This window comes from Mastomys coucha, unplaced genomic scaffold (assembly GCF_008632895.1).
Source record: "Mastomys coucha isolate ucsf_1 unplaced genomic scaffold, UCSF_Mcou_1 pScaffold21, whole genome shotgun sequence".
NCBI lineage: Eukaryota > Metazoa > Chordata > Mammalia > Rodentia > Muridae > Mastomys > Mastomys coucha.
In genome coordinates, this window is record NW_022196904.1 from 88,519,096 (window position 1) to 88,536,821 (window position 17,726).

Here is a 17,726-nt window from a genome sequence, read left to right on the forward strand (position 1 = left end):
CCCTTTCTCCCTCCCTCCATCCCTCCCTCCCTCCCTCTGTCCCTCCCTCTCCTTCCCTCTCTCCCTTCCTCCCTTCTTCCCTCCCTCCCTCCCTCCTCTTTCTCTCTGTCTCTCTCTTTCTTTCTTTCTTTCTTTCTTTCTCACTACATAGCTTTGGCTAGCCCGGAGCTAGCTTTGTAAACCAGGCTCACAGAGATCCTCCTGTCTCTGCCTCCTAAGAGCTGTTCTCGAAGGTGTACCAAAGTGTTCTCGAAGATGATACCAAAATCTGTTCTCTATATTTATTTTTGAGGAAGGATCTGGCTCTGTAGCCTCTCTCCAACTTGTGGCAGTCTTTCCTTCTTTGCCTCCTGATGGCTGAGATCACAGGAACGCATTACTGTGATAGCCCCTCACCGAGTCTTTGGCTGACTATGGCCCTGGCAGATACTTGCCTACAGTTTCAGTGAGAGCTCTGAGCTGCAGCATCCACTTAATTCACTAATCTTGATGTGTAAAACTGTATAAGAAAAAAGTATTTGTTGCTTTAAGCTGATAAATTTTCGGGCCATTTGTTACTCAGTAATAAATATAAGCCACTAGACTGCTACAATTTAGTATTCCCTCCTCAATTGTTTTGAGGATTGGAGTTTATTATTCACAAAGTGGGGAAAACAAGACACAGTTTTGTGTGGTGGCTTTATTATTCTAGCAACAGAGCTGGGAGGTACTCTCCAAAGCACAGAGGTCACCTGGCTATGTTTTCTCAAATCCAGTATGAAAGTGGAAGAAGAAATGGAGACATAAAAACAAAACAACAAAACCAAAACTAACAAAAACCCCAACTCTGGTGTGGTTTTCTCTCCTCTGCCTTTTCCACCCCACTTACTGTGTGTGTGACACCCCTTACTGTGTGACACCCCACTTACTGTGTGTGTAGTGATTCAGAAACATACATGGGGATTTAAAAATGGCTTCCTGAGCTCTTGAATGACCTGGGACAAACCCTCCACTTCCTTTCTTTAAAACCTTTTGGTTTTATTTTTATTTATATGTAAGTATTTGTGTAAGTGTCCAAGGAGGCCACAAGAGGGTGTCAGATTTCCTGGAGCTGGACTTAAAGGCAGTTGTGAGCCACCCAGCTTATGTGTTGGGCACAGAACTTGGATCCCCTGGAAGAATAGCAAGCATTCTTTTTTTTCTTCCTTTTTTCCTTTTTTCTTTTCATCTTGTGTCTTCATGCGTATTCCTCTTTCTATGTGGCTAAGAAAGAGGCATTAAGTTGTGTAATATTTTCTTTCCCATAGAGGAATGCTACAATTGCTACCATAAGGACAGCTGCAGACCAGTAGCTGTGGAAGAGAGTAGCAAGCATTCTTAACTTTTTAACTGCTGATCTCCTCTTTCTCTCTCTCTTGGGTTTTGTTTGTTTGCTTGCTTGCATATTTGGAGACAGGGTCTCATCTAGGCTCAGGCTGGCCATGAAGTCTCCATAACAGAAAATGATCTTGAACTTTGGATCCTCCGGTCTTTACCTTCTACGAGCAGAGCAGGGATAAACAGGCATATGCGATGGTGCTCGGTTTGACGAATCAATGCCCTTCCTGGGCCTCAGTTCCTTTAACTAGTCCATGAAAAGAACAACCTATACCTACATTCCTTTCTACAAAAAGTGCAGTGTTGTGGGCAGGGAAGGTTTGCTTTGAAGGAGAACCCCAACTTGAGGCTCAGAGCCCAGCCCAGCTCCCTTCGTGTCCAGGCCCAGGGGACAGCCAGTACGAGAGGCCAAGGGCCCTGACCCACTTTTTCAGCCTCTGCCCCTCACAGTGCCCTTTTAGGTCATGCTGAGCGTTCAGAACGAGTGGAAATTTCCTCAGCCTGTCAGGTGCTTTCTCCCGACCTTCCCCTTATCTCTGCAGCCTCTTCCGCCCAGCACCCTTCCCGGCTCTACCCGGTCCCTGCTCATCTTTCAAAACTCAGCCTGGCTGTCCCACTTCTACATTGCTGCTTCTGACGTGGCTCGAGGCCTTCTCGGGGTTACCTATCTAGCCTCTTGCCTGAGCTCTGGACTTCAGCGTCTCTCTCTCCCCCACTCTAAAGTCCCACAGTGCAGCCCCTGGCCCTTTCTAAAATATACATTTTTTTTCTCTGCTTAAAATAATCACTCAATGGAATAATCCATCAATCAATGTTTCAAGGGCTCCTCCTTGCCCTCCAGGAAGGCATCCAAACCTTCTGATTACCCGGAACCCATGGTGCCCTCGGGCGCTCTCCTGGACCAGTGGCTCAGTCCCCAGATGCCTGCTGGATAAATTGGTTGGGTGGGTGGGTGATCTGAGTAAGCGAATGGGGCTGAAGCATGCTAGAGTTATCACAGAGTTCTGCTGGGCCCCAGAACTGTTATTTCCCACAGTAGACCCATTTTATAGCCAAACAGGAGGCAGAGGTTAGGGCAGGTCTGAAGGGAGAGGAAAATCAATAAAAATGTAAATCTGGAGGTGAAAAGCTGTCCCAAGCTGGCTGTGGGGAGAGATAAGACTGGGCCAGCTGAACCCTCACTGACAGCCGGGGAAGAGATTAGAAAGCAAGGGAGCTACAGCCAGGGCAGTGCACAGGGGTGAGCCCTATCTGTCCCCTCGGCCCCTCCAGGTGCTTATTAAATCCTTTCAGACAGGAGAAGGGAAGGAAACTACAGATCATCAGGTGCTGAGCCTGTGAGCGAGCCCAGGGTGCAACCTTACCGGTCTCCACAATTGTGGAAGAGGAGACAGGGCGAATCTACCTGCCTTATAGGTAAGGAGCTGGGAGCAGAGGGATGTGCTCAGATGTTCAGGGACACACTGTGAATATACGTGGCAGACTCTGTGTATTCTAAACTTAAGTCTTAACTCTGAACTTAAGTCTGATGTCTCTGCAGCTCCAACATAAAGGGCTTTAAAGACCTGAGATACTGGCCTCTTAGGAAGATTGTACTGTGCTTTACAGGGCTCCCCACCTGTGAAATCACACACACACAAAACTGTGTATCTTTGTGTGTGTGTATATGAGGAAATGAGTGGAGTTCAATTTAATTTATTTATTTTGGATTTTGAGACAAGGTTTCACTATGTAGCCCGGGCTGCCCTCAAACTCACCATCTTCCTGCTTCTGTCTCCTAAGTGATAGCATTACAGGCATGCACCCCACATCTAGCTTGGTTTATAACTTCATTTAAATGGTGTCTATGTCTTTAATGAAGCAACTTCCCCAACTTGCTTCCTGGAGGAGAGGCCCTTGGTCATGTCATGCTGCTTCCTGGAGGCAGTGGCTTTTGAGCTGGGCCTTGACAGAAGATGGGACTTAATGAAGAGGGGTGGAGAGACAGGACAAGGAAGGCAGCTGGGTGTATCAGGGGAAATGCTCGCTTGGCATGTGCAGGTAATGAATGTGAGCATGTAGCGTGCTGACCGTGGCTCCTGGAGCCAGGTCCCAAGGGGCATCTGCTGGCCCAGAAGCTTTCCAGCTTCTCCAGCAAAAGGAAGGGAAGGCCAAGATGCTGAGATGCTATTTCTGGTACCTGTCCCATCTGCTGCTGCTCTTCACCAGCGGTGATGCAGAGTAGAGCCTGGTGCAGGGTGAGACAGTGGCTGGCCAACACAGATGCTCATGGCTCTTCATTGACGGGAGACTAGTGTGTGTTTATGTGTTTATTTGATTTCCTATGCATGTGTTTTCAGGTGTGCATGTGAATACATGTGTGTGGATTTGCCTGCATGCCTGTGTACCTGCATGTGTGTGTATATGGTCATATGAATGTGCGAGTACACATTTTTGTGTGTGCCTGTTACACACAGTGCCTGCATGTGTGCATGAATGTGTATGCATTTTTACTCTAAGTGTGAGCTGGTGTGTGCATGGGTGTGAGTGTGTAAATGTGTTTGTATGTATATACAAGATTATGTGTTTGGAAGTGTACATGTGAGTATATGGAGTATGTGAATGCATGTGTGGGCATATATACATGTGTGTGAGAATGTGTAGCTTCTGTGTATGTTCATGTTTGTATTTTGTGAGTGTGTACATATGTGTGATAATCTGTCTGACATATGTGAATATGTAAATGTGCATGTGAATTATTATGTGTGCATGTAAGTGGATACAAAGGCGCTTGTATGAGTTTTTGTGTCTGTGCATGCATACATATTTGTATGTATGTGCATTTGGCTATATGCATGTGTTAGGAAGTGTGTGCCTACATGTATAAATATGTATGCATGATTTTGTGAGCATGTACATATCTGTACCATGTGTATGCATGCATGTGTGTTTGTGTATTTGCATTTTCTCTAACAGTCTAGAGAAACCTTTCTTACCCTCTTTGCTCTATTCTTGGTGCGTGGCTGTACATCTCTCTTGCAGGGGTGCCTAAGCCTCTTCATCTGACCAGCGAGGAGTGTTCACTCACAGACAGACAAAGGGTTGGTTTCCAGCTCTTAGCTTTCAAAGGGCCAGGTCTCAGAGCGGAATGAAGGCTTTGTCTCCTCCTTCAGTTCCCTCAGCGTCCAGCTCTCACTGAGGTGAATGCTTGGCAGGCATCTGGGGTTCTCCTCAGGCCCAAATAAGGCACTCCAGAAATGTTACCTGTTCTGAGTGGGAAGCCTACAGAGGGAAGACCCTCGAGCTACAACTTCCCTCTGCAGCTTTCTTTGTGGCTCAGCAAGTGGTTTCTGGCTTCTAGAGCCTGGTCAAGGAGGAATTGGGATTCCCCGTCACATACTGCTAAGCGGAGGGAAGTCACTGTAGGCATCTCTATGTAAAGAATGGCTCCTGGGGAACCTCCCAGCCATGGCCTGCCTCATTGGGCATTATGACGTCAAAGAGCCAAATGCCAAGGCAGTGGCTTCTGTTTGTGGTGTGTGGCCCTGGAAACAAAAGGAGTGGAGGAGGAAATGGAGAAATGTGAATGTGTACAGAGCCAGGAGCCAGTTAGGAAAATTCCAATCATAAAGGTAGGTGTGTGTATATGGATTACAGGCAGGCAGGGCAATTATTTAATTTTTAAAAAAATTAAATGCCATTTTTTCTAGACAGAGTGGATTTTTCTCATTCTAGGTGTTTACTTTCTTATTTAATTTTGTAAAGGCTGACCATGCCTAATACGAAACCCACTACCTGAACAGCGCTAACACGCAAATTTTCTGAGTGCTAATGTAACATGCATGGGATATTTTAGACCTGATTTCAGGTGTCAGGTTCTCAGCACACATAGGAGTACTAAACACACTGCGTGTGATGAATTCCAGGCTATGTGGATAAGGTATGTATAAAACCCAGATAAATTTGTGTTTAGATTAGAGTCTCATCCCCAAGAGAAATCATGATTATGATACAAATACCTCAAAATATGAAAAGATCTCAAATCCAAAATACTCTGGTCTCAGGCATTTTGATGAAATGTGGTTTACATATTTAACCTGCACTCAATATTCTGTACTTGTTTTTCCTAAAGAGAACTCGTGAGATGTGTTAGTTTTCCACAAATCTGAATCCAGCTCTGGCTCCACCATTGAGTGTGTGGGTGTGTGCTTGTGTGTATACATATATAGTTGTATATAGTATTATAATAGTCTCAAGTAACTCACTTAACCTTTCCAAGGCACTTTCTCTTCTGTAAAATGTGAGTGACAACTGAGACAGGTGAAGACTCGGACAGCCACATGACTGTATTTCATTTTTGAAATCATTACTAGAGGAAATAAGCCAGTCAAAGGAAAAATTAAACCAGAATATAAAGGCAGAAAACAATGCAAGATGCCAGAGTAAATTAACCCGGTGAGGCTGAAGTCTAAATAACTGGAAGCGATGTGGCTGACGCAAACCTCTAATGCAGTTTAGAAGGATAAATTTTTTTGTCGTGGAAGAGGCATTATGCAGAGACAAATTTAATAATAAGCTGTATGTATACAGCCAGGAGATTCCTGAACAGCCTGGGAAGCAGGAGAATGGACAGAGTGGAAAGCCACTAACAGACTTGTTTTGGTGAAAGTGACTTCAAAAGTCTCAGTACTGATTAGTGTAGGCTCAGGCACTGGGTAAATGCTCAATTGTAGGAAATTCGGCCACCAGGCTCTTCTCCTTGTCCTCTTCTCCTCTTCCCTTCTCTCTGTTCTTTGTTGAGACAATCTCATGTAGTCCAGGTTAGACTCAAACTCACTATGGAGCTGAGACTCACATTGCATTGAACTTCTGATCTAGCGTCTAAATGCTAGGTCACAGATGCGTGCCACCATGCCTGACAGAAACGAGACTTCTATAGTCCCTTCTCCTGCACTGGGAACAAGTACCCTTGTCCCTTAGCTAAGAGCTGGCACACAGGTAGAGAGGCTGCTGATAGCTCCTCACCTCCCTTCGTGGCCACACAGGTGGGGTCCTGACACTACCCATTTAGGGTGTTGTCTGAATATAAAGTGGTCTCTGAAGTTACAAGGTCTCTGAAGGAAAGGATAAACCTCCTTTTCCCAACTGTGGCTCCCTGATGACAAAAGCTGTGACATTCTAAATCAAAGAGCTCCTCTCCCACTCCAGCTAAGGTTCCCGCCCACAAATGTCAATCAAATATTATGTCCTGCTCCTTCCTGCATTTGGAGATCTCCTTAATCTCATCTCTGAACTCTGCCTCCAGGGGGCACCAAATAGACACTACATGAAGGCCGCCGGGGCTTGGGGAGGAGGCCTGTACAGCTTGACTGGACAGCTGTGCACAGCTGGAGTCCCCTCCTACTTAAGCATGGAGAGGGTCTCCACAAGTGGCAGAGCTGGGCTGAGGCACTATGTAGAGTGCAGCATGGTCTAGCTGGCCTAACTCCCTGTTCTAGAATCAGGAGAGAGAGATGCTGTACAGCTCCTCCCTACCACTAAAGCTAGGTTCCAGGTTGGCCATCTGTCTGGGGGAAGAATGGGGATGGCCCTCTTGCTTGAGAAATGGCCAACACAGTGACTCCCAGGTTCCAAAGAGCAAGCAAAGCCTGAAGCTTGTTCAAAGTCACTTCACAGTTTAGTAGAGGACCCTCGGGCACTGGACTAGGTTGCTTCTGACAACTGTGGATGCCGTTTGCCCATCATTGGCAAACGCTCAGAGGATGCCACTCCTGGTCAGGGTGGGGCCGGGACTGTCAACCTCCTGCAAACCTTATGTTTCTTCTCTGGTCCTGATGTTTATAGCTGTTGTAGTTCTGAGCTCTTTACAGTGGCCTTGGTGCTGGTCTCTCTGCTCTGCTGCCTCAAGATTGCCAAAACCAAGGCAAAGAACACCAGGGATCCACTTTTGAAGAAGAACTGGAGGCCTATGAATCTGAGGGAAGAACAAGAAGCCTTGAACTCAGGAACTCACACCTCCGGTACTCATTAGTCTCAGGGTGGGGGCAGTAGAGTCAGAGTGCAACTATGCACTGAGGCCTGGAGAGGGGGGAAGCTCTGCAGGGACCCTGGGTGTGCAGGGGGGAGACTAAACATCCCTCTTACTTTGCCACTGACAGATGGATGACCCAGGCTAGCCCTACATATCCTAAAAGCAGGATTCCCCTCTCCCACCTAACTCTGAAGGCTCCTGTTTGGTTTTTCCTTTGCAGGGAAGCCTTCCCAGATAGTCCCAGATGGCAGGAACTGTGCCCTGTGGCTCAGAGACAGAGGCAACCACTACCTGGCTGGCCCTTATCTTGTTCTTCTATATCTACCCTTCCCCCTATGTTATCTATGCCTGCCTTTGGGCTCCTCTGAGCTCTCCATTGTACAGATAGGAAGACTGAGCCCCAGGGGAGGGGTAAGGACTGTCTGTTGACTGATAGCTTAGAGGAGAGATATGGCTCTGTCATTTACAAGAGCCTGGGTCCTCTTTCTTTAGCTGTCATTTTCCTCATAGAGGAGCTATCCAGCATGGATGCTTATGTGGGAAATCCCAGCACGTAAAAGGCTGAGGTGGGAGGATTGTCGTGGGTTCAAGGCCAGCCTGGCTCCTCTAGTCAGTTTGAGAACAGCCTAGGCATAAAATGAGGTCCTGACTCGAAAAAAAATCCAGGGTTTAGTGGCACATGCCTGTAATCCCAGTGCTTGGGAGGCAGAGGCATGACGGTTGGGAATTCAAGGCCAGCTTCAGTTATATAGTGAGTTCCAGACCAGCTAGATGAGAGCTCTCTAGAGGCAGTCTCTGGCTTGCAGGATGGGTGTGCCCTGACATGGACTTCCCACCCCGGTGCTTACCGTTTTCGGAGCAGGTCATGGTCGTAGTAGCGACAGACGGCTCGCCACCCACAGGACAGGGCCCAGTGCACACAGGTGGTATCAATGGCACTGCCATGGATTACAGGGCTGGGCATCCAGGCTAGGGAAGGAGAGGCTCAGGGGATAGCAGAGGGTCACCACTCCCCAGTCCCCACCCTCAGCACATGCAAACCACAAAGGCACTGGGTCTCCTGGAGGAAGCCTCCATCACAGTTTGATGTGGCCTAGGCACACCACCTCCAAACACAGGGCTCGGTCTTGTTACCCCACCCACTTGGGAGCCCTAAGGTCCCACTCATGTCTGTGTATCACAGGCCCAGCACACAGAAGACACCTGGTTGCCCATCGCCACCACTGAGATCCCTGGGCAAGCAGTTTACCCAACACTCTCAGGAGCATGAACTGCATTCCCACTGCCAGGGTCTTATCTTCTTTCTTCACACCTCTGCCAGGAAAGACATGATCATGTGAGGATGGACTGAGAGACTAGGCCCCAGGGCCAAGCAGCAGCAGGGTCTCAATAGGTGGGTTCCACCCTCTATCCCAGTCTCTCCTAGGCTGAAGGTGAGGGGTGTGGGGAAGGCTCAGAGCCTACATCTGTCACACCATAGCCTACAGAGCCCAGTGACCTGCATCCTAGGTCTACATAACAATTACCAGGATCGAAGACACAGCCCGCCCCACATCTGTAATCCCACTGAATTCTCCAGGTCATACATTTGGAGAAACCTGACACTGGGACAAGCATGCACCAGGTCCCTAGCACTGTAAAGCTGTGACCTGGGATATCTAGCAGCGGCTGGTTCTGAACAGTGCCCACGGCTGGCACTTAGGGGGTGCTCCCTATAAGTCAGTTCTGCACTCAGCTTACTTCACCCCTGGGAAGTGGGCATATCACACCAGGCCTATTCTGCAGATAAGGGGACTGGCAACTGTTGAGGAGGACTCAAGTCACTACAGTCTGCATGCTCAACCCCTTGCTCCTTCTACATTCTTCCTCTTGCCAGCCTGATTTATGGATCGCCATCTTTTAACCTCTAATATTCTTTCTTTCCTTCCTTCCTTTCTCTTTTATTTTTGTTTTTCTTTTATTTTCTTTCCTTTTCATTTCTTTTTTGCTTGTTTGTTTGTTTTGCTTTGGTTTTGACACAAGGTCTTTCTGTGTAGTCCTGGCTGTCTTAGGGACCTAGGACACTTTGGTGACCTCATTCCTTCACCTCTTTCTTTGAATGTCCCATCCTGGCTCTTGGTAGGGGTTCCTTGATACCCACCCACCCTGCCTGCTCTGCTGTTACCTGAGAATGAGCATGAAGGAAGGTGTGTGGGTGATGCTGGCCACTGCTGCCCCCAGGCTGATCAGGAGAATGAAGGGCAGCACCAGGCGGCTGCAGGCTGACTCACAGGAACCTGAAGGAACGGTGCCATTCCCTGCCACACAGCTGCAGTTGGTGTAGAAGACCTGGGGTGAGGAGAAGGAGAAGAGCCTTCAGGAGCCTCCGAGGGTAGTAGCCAGCCAAGGGCCTAGGGCCTGGGAAGCTCCCAAGTGTCTACAGCCAGTAAGACAGGGCTGGCTGGAGCCCCAGACTCAGCCATTGGTTGATCTGTGATCATTTGAGTCAAGTAAGGTGCCTGGAGGCAGGCTGGCTGTGCTCAGACTGGGCCACAGCTGTTGAGGCAGACACTGTCTCTAGGCCAGTACTGGTGTGTTTGATGGCAGCCTGCAGAACTTCCAGCCAGGAATCAACTAATAGGTGGTCTGACCACCACTGTCCTTAGGTACCTGTCATGAGTAAGTCCAGCAAGTCAGGCTTGCTTTCCTTTTCCTATTGTTCAAAGTGTCTATGTGTTTATTTATTTATTTGTGTGTGTGTGTGTGTGTGTGTGTGTGTGTGTGTGTGTGTGTACCCGCACATATGTGAGTGTAGGTACCCACAGAGACCAGAAGTATCAGATCTCCAGAGTGGAGTTATATAGGTGGTTGCAAGCTGCCAGCCATGGATGCTGGGAACTGAACTCAGGTCCCCTGCCAGAGCTATACACTCTTAAATGTTGAGCCATCTTTGCAGCACCAGGTCAGACCTTGACAGATGGACCATAGTTACTGGAAGTCTCAGCCAGCTGTGCAGGGATTGGTCCATCACAAAGATGAACTGCTGGCTAGGGTACCTGGAGCCCCCTGGGCCTCTTACTTCTCACTACAGAAAAAAAAAACCCTGATAATTCTCAGTATGAGAAGGGCTGAGAAACTCAGGGTAGCAACTTGGGAGGATCTAAGCCCAGTGGCTACTGGGATGAGTGAGCAGAAGTTTCCATTGTCAGGGTGCATGAGGAAAGAACTTTGAGGTGAAGTAATTAGGAGATAGAATTAATGAAAGAAGAAAGACAGGATGGCAGAGGGAGGGGCCACTTGGATTTGGATCCCTGGATATCCAAGATGTCTACCTATTGCCATGCAGAGTTGCTAGGTATGGCCAGGCTGTACTGTCGGAACCCTAAGCCCTCACAGCGTTTCACACTATTAACATGTGGCCTCTAGGCTTCAGTTACATCCCAAGTAGCCCACTGAGCGGCAGACACCCTGGAGTCAGGTCATGGAGAAACATGCCAAAGCAGAGGATGGGCAAGTAGCTCCAACACTGCTCCTTTGCTTGGAAGGACAGCTGGGGTGGACACCAAGGCTGGACACTGCTTTCTAGATTCTTCCCCAAGCTTCCTTCATAGGCATCAACGCCCATGGTGGGAGGTTCTCACAGACATCTCCAGTCTTCCCTACGGGGCTGACTTTGCCTTATAAGCCTGAGATCTCACTCTGTCTCTACCTGAGTGCACCTCGGGCATGGACCAGTCCACCCCGGAGCCCAGGTTCTTGTGATGAACCAAGGAGTTACATGTGACAAGAGACAGTCCCAGGCTGGAAAGAATCCCCGAGTACTGACCCTCCTCTGAGTGGTGGATCTTCTGGTCTGAAGTGCAGGCCAGAGACCTTGATTCTAGCCCCAGCTCTGGTATAAGACCTTGGGCACTGCTTAGTCCTTTCCCAGGTCTTCATTTCTTATCTATACAACGGGCATAATAAAAGTGAGTGCCTAATATCTCCTAGGAACTGTGGCTTTTTGCTTCCTTGTTAGTAAACTCACCCAGTAAACCACTCAGTCAAGACCTGGGTAGGGAGGGAAATCTAGCAAGACCACACAAAGTGTATGTTCTTAAAATCTCTACATAGGCTGCTGTTCTGCCTAGAAAGCCCTCCCATCCCAAGCCCTTATTTTCTTAATGATCCTGGAAGATCTGTCACAGATGGTGCTTCTTTTTGGAGCCCTCTGGGGCTCTCCCAGATGGTCTGTGTCCCCCTCCACGATTGTATGTATTGGTAGGGACCACTTCTCCCCATCGGTAGCCTGGAGTTCCTGTGGGTCATTTCCTTGAGCAGCTGGGCGCTCCGGCTCACCTCCCTGAGCCCTAGCTGGCAATGAAACTTGTTGACAGAACAGGGCTCTGCACCTGCCAAAGCAGAGGAACAAGGCAGCGACAGAGGGAAGAGAGAGCAAGAGGTTCAGAGTGGCAGGCAGCATATGGGAGGAGGAGTAGGGATTCGGAGGTGGAGGGTTTGTGGGAAGTTGGCCTTACCTGGCTTTTGCCCAGGACCTCCTGGACCACACGACCCGTGCAGCCTGCATGGCAGGGTGTGGTGTACTCCACATAGGCACCGGTATCACAAACAGGGTTAAAGTCATCTGATTGGCAGGAGCAGGACTCTGAGCAGCCAGGAAACAGGCTTGGCCCTGGCTGGGCACTAGACAGAGAGGAGGCAATAGTGTTTGGCTGGGCTTTCTTCTCTCAGGCCCCTGGCTGAAACCTGGCTCCTACTCTGAGAGGAGTGGCCAGTGATTTCAGCTGCAGCTGTTCCCTGAGGGAGAAATGAGGATGCTGACGCTCAAGGAACTTTCTAATGGGGGAGTGAGGAGTCTGGGCTGTGGAGTGTCCTTTCAACCCTGGATTCTACACGTCTGGGATCTTCTGCAAATATTCCTGTTTGGATGGAACGTAAGAGAAATCCCTCGCAGAAGTGAGTGTCAGATGAAGGGGCCATTCTCTCTTTGAGCTGAATTGTTACATTGTCTCAGCCAAGCACAGCTGTGGTGGGCCCTGGCAACCAGATGGACCAGCTGTGGGGCCTCTAACCTATGCCTTCCTCCCTCTGGGACCTTAATTTCTCTGTAATCTGGGCTGGGGTTCCCTTCTCACTGTCGCTTTCCTGAAGTCCCACGACCTCTGTCGTCACTTTCCTGTTCACTGTGTCAAGTGCCCCCACCAGAGGACCTGCCCCAGGATCCTAGGGATGCTCGTGCCCTAGCTGGAGAACTGAGGGTGGATAGGAGCTGGAGCTAGAAGAGGGGCGGAGTCTAAAGGGGTGAGTGCCCTGGGTTGGGGGCAAGAGGACAGCTTTGGGACATAGGCTGTGGCCTGGCTTCATGCCAGGAGGAAACACAACACCCTTGCTAGGTGACACTGTATCTTCAGTAAAGTGGGTCTATCAAGAGAAGCAATTATAGAGATCTCATGGAGACTCAGTGGAATACAAGAGGGAAACTAGATTGGCCTCAGAAAGCTACAGTGAACTAGAACTAGGAACTCATCAATTATAAGATCTTTGATGAGAATATGGGTGAGATGCAATGTCAAGACTGAGGAAAACCAAAAACCAAAAAACAAAAACCCAAAAAACAAAAACAACAACAAAAGGCTGGGCAATGGTGGCGCATGCCTTTGATGCCAGCACTTGGGAGGCAGAAGCAGGCGAATTTCTGAGTTCGAGACCAGCCTGGTCTACAGAGCAAGTTCCAGGACAGCCAGGGCTACACAGGGAAACCCTGTCTCAATGCCCCCCTCCAAAAAAAAGACTGAGGGAGAAGGGGAGAAAGAAGACACAGGCAGACAGGATGGCCTGAGACCTGTTGAGTGAACTGGGGTAAAGTCCCTATTCCTGTACAACTAATGTCATGGATACCTGCCCAGAGCCAGGGTCTCTTATACACCCAGCAAGCTCAAGGCTCCCCCACCCCACCCCAACCCCTGTATGCTTCATCAAGTCTCCATGCAATCTCTCTAATGGGTTCTATCATTGCCCTTTTGCTTAAAATCCCCATTGACTTCACTTGAAACATCATTGCTCAGGCTTGGGGCTTCCTGAGGGCCCATAGGGCATGTCCTGCACACAGAATGCCCTACTCCAGACAGCCTGGCTGTTTGAGAAAAGGAGAGGGAAAAGAGAAGGAAGGGAGCCAAGTGATGGGGGGGGGGGGGCCCAAGTGTCTTGTCTCTGAGCTGAGTCCTCCAAAGTCACGTGTAAGAGCCCAGGTGAGGGAACCTGGCACTTGAATGGGGGAGGCTGTGCCAAGGGGGAATTCTAGCTGGGTGCTGGGCCAAACAAAGCTTAGTACATCTTCCAGTTAAAATGAGGTCATTGTAGGAAGAGGCAGGGTTTCTTAACCTCTTCTGTCTTCTTCAGGAGGACTGCCCAGCTCCGTGTTCACCCACTTTCTCCAAGGCACGGAGCTTGTCCCTTCTTGGGCAGACCTAATTTCAGCTGGGAACAAAAGCCTCCCTCAGGCTCTGCTGGGACCTGCCTCCTATGCATGTCCTCCATTCCACTTCTGTGGGCCCACAGGTCTCAGCCTCCCTGGAATTACCATCCTGCAGCTAGCTGCGCCCTGGCTCAACCCCTGGCCCTTCCCAGGCCTCCTGTCCTTGGTGTTCTATCCACGCCTCTTCTGTGGCATTTGGTGCCTTCAAGTGACCACTGCTTGCTTGTACCTGAGCCCAGGAAGGGACCTGCATAGGGTTTTGTAGGCACTGGGGGGAGGAAGTGTGTGTGGGGAGCAGGTGGAAGAGATAGGTGACTCACTGACCTACCCTCAGATAGGTGACTCACTGACCTACCCTCACCACGCACCTTCCCATGAGCATGCCCACTCACCCCGGGTCCTGCGTGATGCCTGCAATGTGATGGGTAGAGCAGCCAATGAAGAAGAGTGGCAAGCTGAGCAGTAGACACAACAGCGAGCCGAGGAGGCAGAGGGAACTGCACTGCATGGGGCTCAGGTGGAGACGCTTCACTAAGACACCTCCCACCACGATGCCCACGATGACCAGGGGGATAGTGAGGCAGCCGAGGAGCATGTTGGCAAAGGAGGCTGTGATGGAAAACTGGCGTTCCAGGAACTTAGGCAGGAAGGTAGCCGTGCCTGCCACCATGGATGAGGTGCACACCTGGGACAGGACTACCAGCAAGAAGATGGGGTGGCGCAGCATCCGCAGCAGCACCCTAGGGAAGACTGTTGGGACAAGCAGGAAGGAGGTCAGTGTGGGCAGCCAGCCCCAATATCTACGTTTGTCCACCCCGCCCTTTCTGTTCCATTCTCTCTCTTCCATTCCGTTTAATTCTAGCGCGTCCCATGCTATCGCATTACAATGGACTATTTTCCGTCCGTCCTGCTCCAGTTCATGCCTTTCGGTTCACAGAGTTATGTGGAAGTTTATTTAACGCATTTATATCTTTTCGGGTCTGTTGGAGTTGAGTCTACTTCACTCCATCTCATTTGTGTCTATTTCATTCATTCCCTCTCATTTCAGATTCTCCCCCCCCCCCGCCTTTTCTTTTGAATTGTTCTCCACCCCCTCTACTCCCACCGGGTCCTTTCCATCTTCTCTTGCTCTTTCGATGCCAGCCTGGGCTTGGGTCCTTCCTTCTTTGTCCTTAACTCAGATGCCCACTGCTGCCCTGATGCCTCACGACTATCGTGTGTTTCCCAAGAGCACTGTACCAAACCAATTGCACATTTTATTCATTTAGCCATTTTATTGCCAGCTCACCCTCATTTTATTTCAGAGTAGTAATTTTTATAGTATCAGTTGCTTTATCTCTAGAGCCCAGGGCACTGTAGTCACTTTGTAAAAAAACATTGTAAATACTGTTTAATGAATGAGGACCAGATCAAATGTCCAAACGCCTGGGGCAGAAGAATCTCAGGTCTCCAGAGAAAAAGAACCCTGGGCAGCCGTGGGCCAGGACTTCCTGGATGTAGGACAGAGCTGGGACCTAGAGAATGAGGGGACTTGGAGGGGAATTCCTAGTGGGGTGTGGGCAGGAGAGCAGGCTGGAGACAAGCAGTGGTCATGACTGTTCTGGTGCTGGGGACCTCCCTGGGCTCTGAGTAGATCCTGAGTCCTACCTCAGTGCCTCATTCAGGATGCCCTCCCTAAAAGTGCTAAACCTTTGAGCTCAGAATAGTAGGCAGGTCCCATCCCTCCTGGGTTCAGTGTTCTGGTGAGCAAGGTGCCCAGGGATGTCCGAGGATACTTTCTGCTCTGTCTACAGGGTTCTCCACTGTTAGATAGACAATATGAGAAAGAAGCAAGAGAAACCTGGACGTGCTAGTGAGGAGAGACAGCCACAGAGGTCAGGCAAGAGAAAGAGCCTTGATTCCTGTCAGACCAAAGCCTGCACCCCAGGGTTATAGGAGACACAGTCTATCTCCCCTCAGAGCATAGTCAGACTAGCTTGATCACTATCCTCAAGGTCTGGCCTTCTCTCTGTCAGAGCCAGAAAATAAAGTAAGCCCAGGAGGGTGAGTAGGGCCTACAGCCTTGGAATGCCTCCTTCTAGTCTCTAGTCCTTTGCTTCCAGACCATCTAGTCAGCTAACATCTGGAATGAGTTAGGTGGCTCTAGACCTCCCTCCAGGTAGCTGCTACAGCCCTTTCTCTCTGTCACTCCCTCTTTCTCTCTCCTTCCTCCCAATCCTCCTTCCTTCTTTTCTCCACCCCCTCCCTCCATAATTGCCCAGGGTAGCTGAAGCTCCATATGAACTGGTCTTTTATATTACTTGGTCTTCACTGCAAGGAGGGACCCCAGTGGTGGGGTGGGGGCAGGGACACACCCAAGTTTGTCCAGAGAGGCCAGGGCAAGGCCAGGCTCTCTTCACTTCCAGCACAGAACTGCTCTCCCTCTGCCCCTCCTATTCGGATGCTGTTCTTTCTGGCAGCCTGGCTCCAGAGGGCTCCTCTCTCCACAATGCTTATTCTGCTGTACTCATCACTGCAGTGGACTGTGAGCCCATCCCCCACTTCTCAGCAGCTACAGCCTTCTCCACAAGGGATGGAAAATTCCTAGAGGACATGCCTTTCCCTTAGTTACCTGAAGGGGAATTCCAGTGCCTGTCTCCTGCTCAGGTTCAACTTCTACTTAACACAGGGCTTCCCTCACTTAGCACAAGGTCTCCCCATCAGACAATGGACCTTCCTCAACTCAACAGCCTTGCGGAGCTCAGAGGCCAGGCACTGGACAAGTGTGCCCTCAGCTTAGTGCCGCTTCCTCCCACAAGTCACAGGCTTCTCTTAATTCCTTAATTCCTGTGGCTCTTGTTAAATGAGGACCTCCCCTATCATGTTGGTCTGGTCTCTTTCATCAGATAGCTTCCCCCTCCATTTGCAGATTGTGAGAGAATGTGTCTCCCCAATCAGGTAAGACCATCCTCTGCCAGGGATTGTCTTCCCCAAGAGCTTCTTTCTCCTTCATGCTCCCCACTCTGCCCCCCAAGATTACAGGTGCTGAAAGCCAGGTCCTTGTAGAGCTTTGCTGCCCAGAGGCCAAGTTGGCTAACCAGCCCCAAGGCTTACCGAGGCTGGACAGTCCAGAGAAGAGCTGGACCAGACCACCAGCTCTAGGATTTAGTTTGCACAGCCAGCCCCAGCTGCACCCTGAGCAGGAGGCAGAGTGGGGATTAATATGTTCTTCTATGCTATAGTGTGCTGAGTCCTTCCACTAATTGGAGGTAACATGAATCAGCAGTGCAGGTTATTGCCCCTTGGCCCAGCCCCATGGAATTCAGACATTCACTTCTCCTGGGAATGCTGGGAAATTGAGGGGCTAGATTATAAATCTTAGAAAACTGGCAAAAAATTTGGAACCAATTCCCTCTTGCTACATCTGTCTTTGGTGAAGGGTAAAGGATCCCTTTGGATAATACCTTTGTAAATGGTATTAAACAGTAGATCTACTTACCGTTCAAACATGAATAAGAACAAAAAGGTGTGATAAAAAAAACTATATCTTACATAGGCAGTTTTTAAAATTGTAGACAGGTGTTGTCTGTGTGTGCCTCATCCTACCTGACATGCTGATCCTTGAGAAAGGTAAAGCAAACATTACCAACCCAAACTTTATATGAGGAAACTCAGGTTAGAGGCAGAAAATAACTTCCCAAGACTGTACAATGACCAGTGTCTGGCCGGCCTTACATCAGGGCCGTTTGACTTGCCAAGACACAGCAAGCACTCAATCAATGTCCACAGGATCAAGTTCTTTAGAAAATGCTGCCTAGTCCCACTGTGGGCTCTGGTAACTGCCTGATTGATTTCCTTGTGTCAGGATCAGGTTAGCATGAAGTTTCTGTCAGTGAGTCTATTTCTTACTGTACTGAGAAATTATCC

The 17,726-nt window shown here is 49.4% G+C and overlaps 1 protein-coding gene and 1 non-coding gene across 2 annotated transcripts in view; both read right to left on the reverse strand.

The window, feature by feature from the left end:
• Positions 1 to 592: 592 nt before the first annotated feature.
• Positions 593 to 17,726, reverse strand: part of Slco2b1 (solute carrier organic anion transporter family member 2B1) — a 54,727-nt gene continuing 37,593 nt past the window's right edge. The window contains exons 9-14 of the mRNA XM_031387504.1: positions 14,213 to 14,570; positions 11,863 to 12,028; positions 9,531 to 9,694; positions 8,616 to 8,680; positions 8,215 to 8,335; positions 593 to 7,309 (exon numbers count right to left, since the gene is read on the reverse strand). Coding sequence (XP_031243364.1) covers positions 7,174 to 7,309; positions 8,215 to 8,335; positions 8,616 to 8,680; positions 9,531 to 9,694; positions 11,863 to 12,028; positions 14,213 to 14,570 — 1,010 coding nt within the window. The 3' untranslated portion in view covers positions 593 to 7,173. The remainder of the gene's footprint in view (positions 7,310 to 8,214; positions 8,336 to 8,615; positions 8,681 to 9,530; positions 9,695 to 11,862; positions 12,029 to 14,212; positions 14,571 to 17,726) is intronic.
• LOC116104318 lies at positions 1,209 to 1,339 on the reverse strand. Its single transcript, XR_004123825.1, has one exon. It is a non-coding gene; the product is annotated as a small nucleolar RNA SNORA41 (small nucleolar RNA).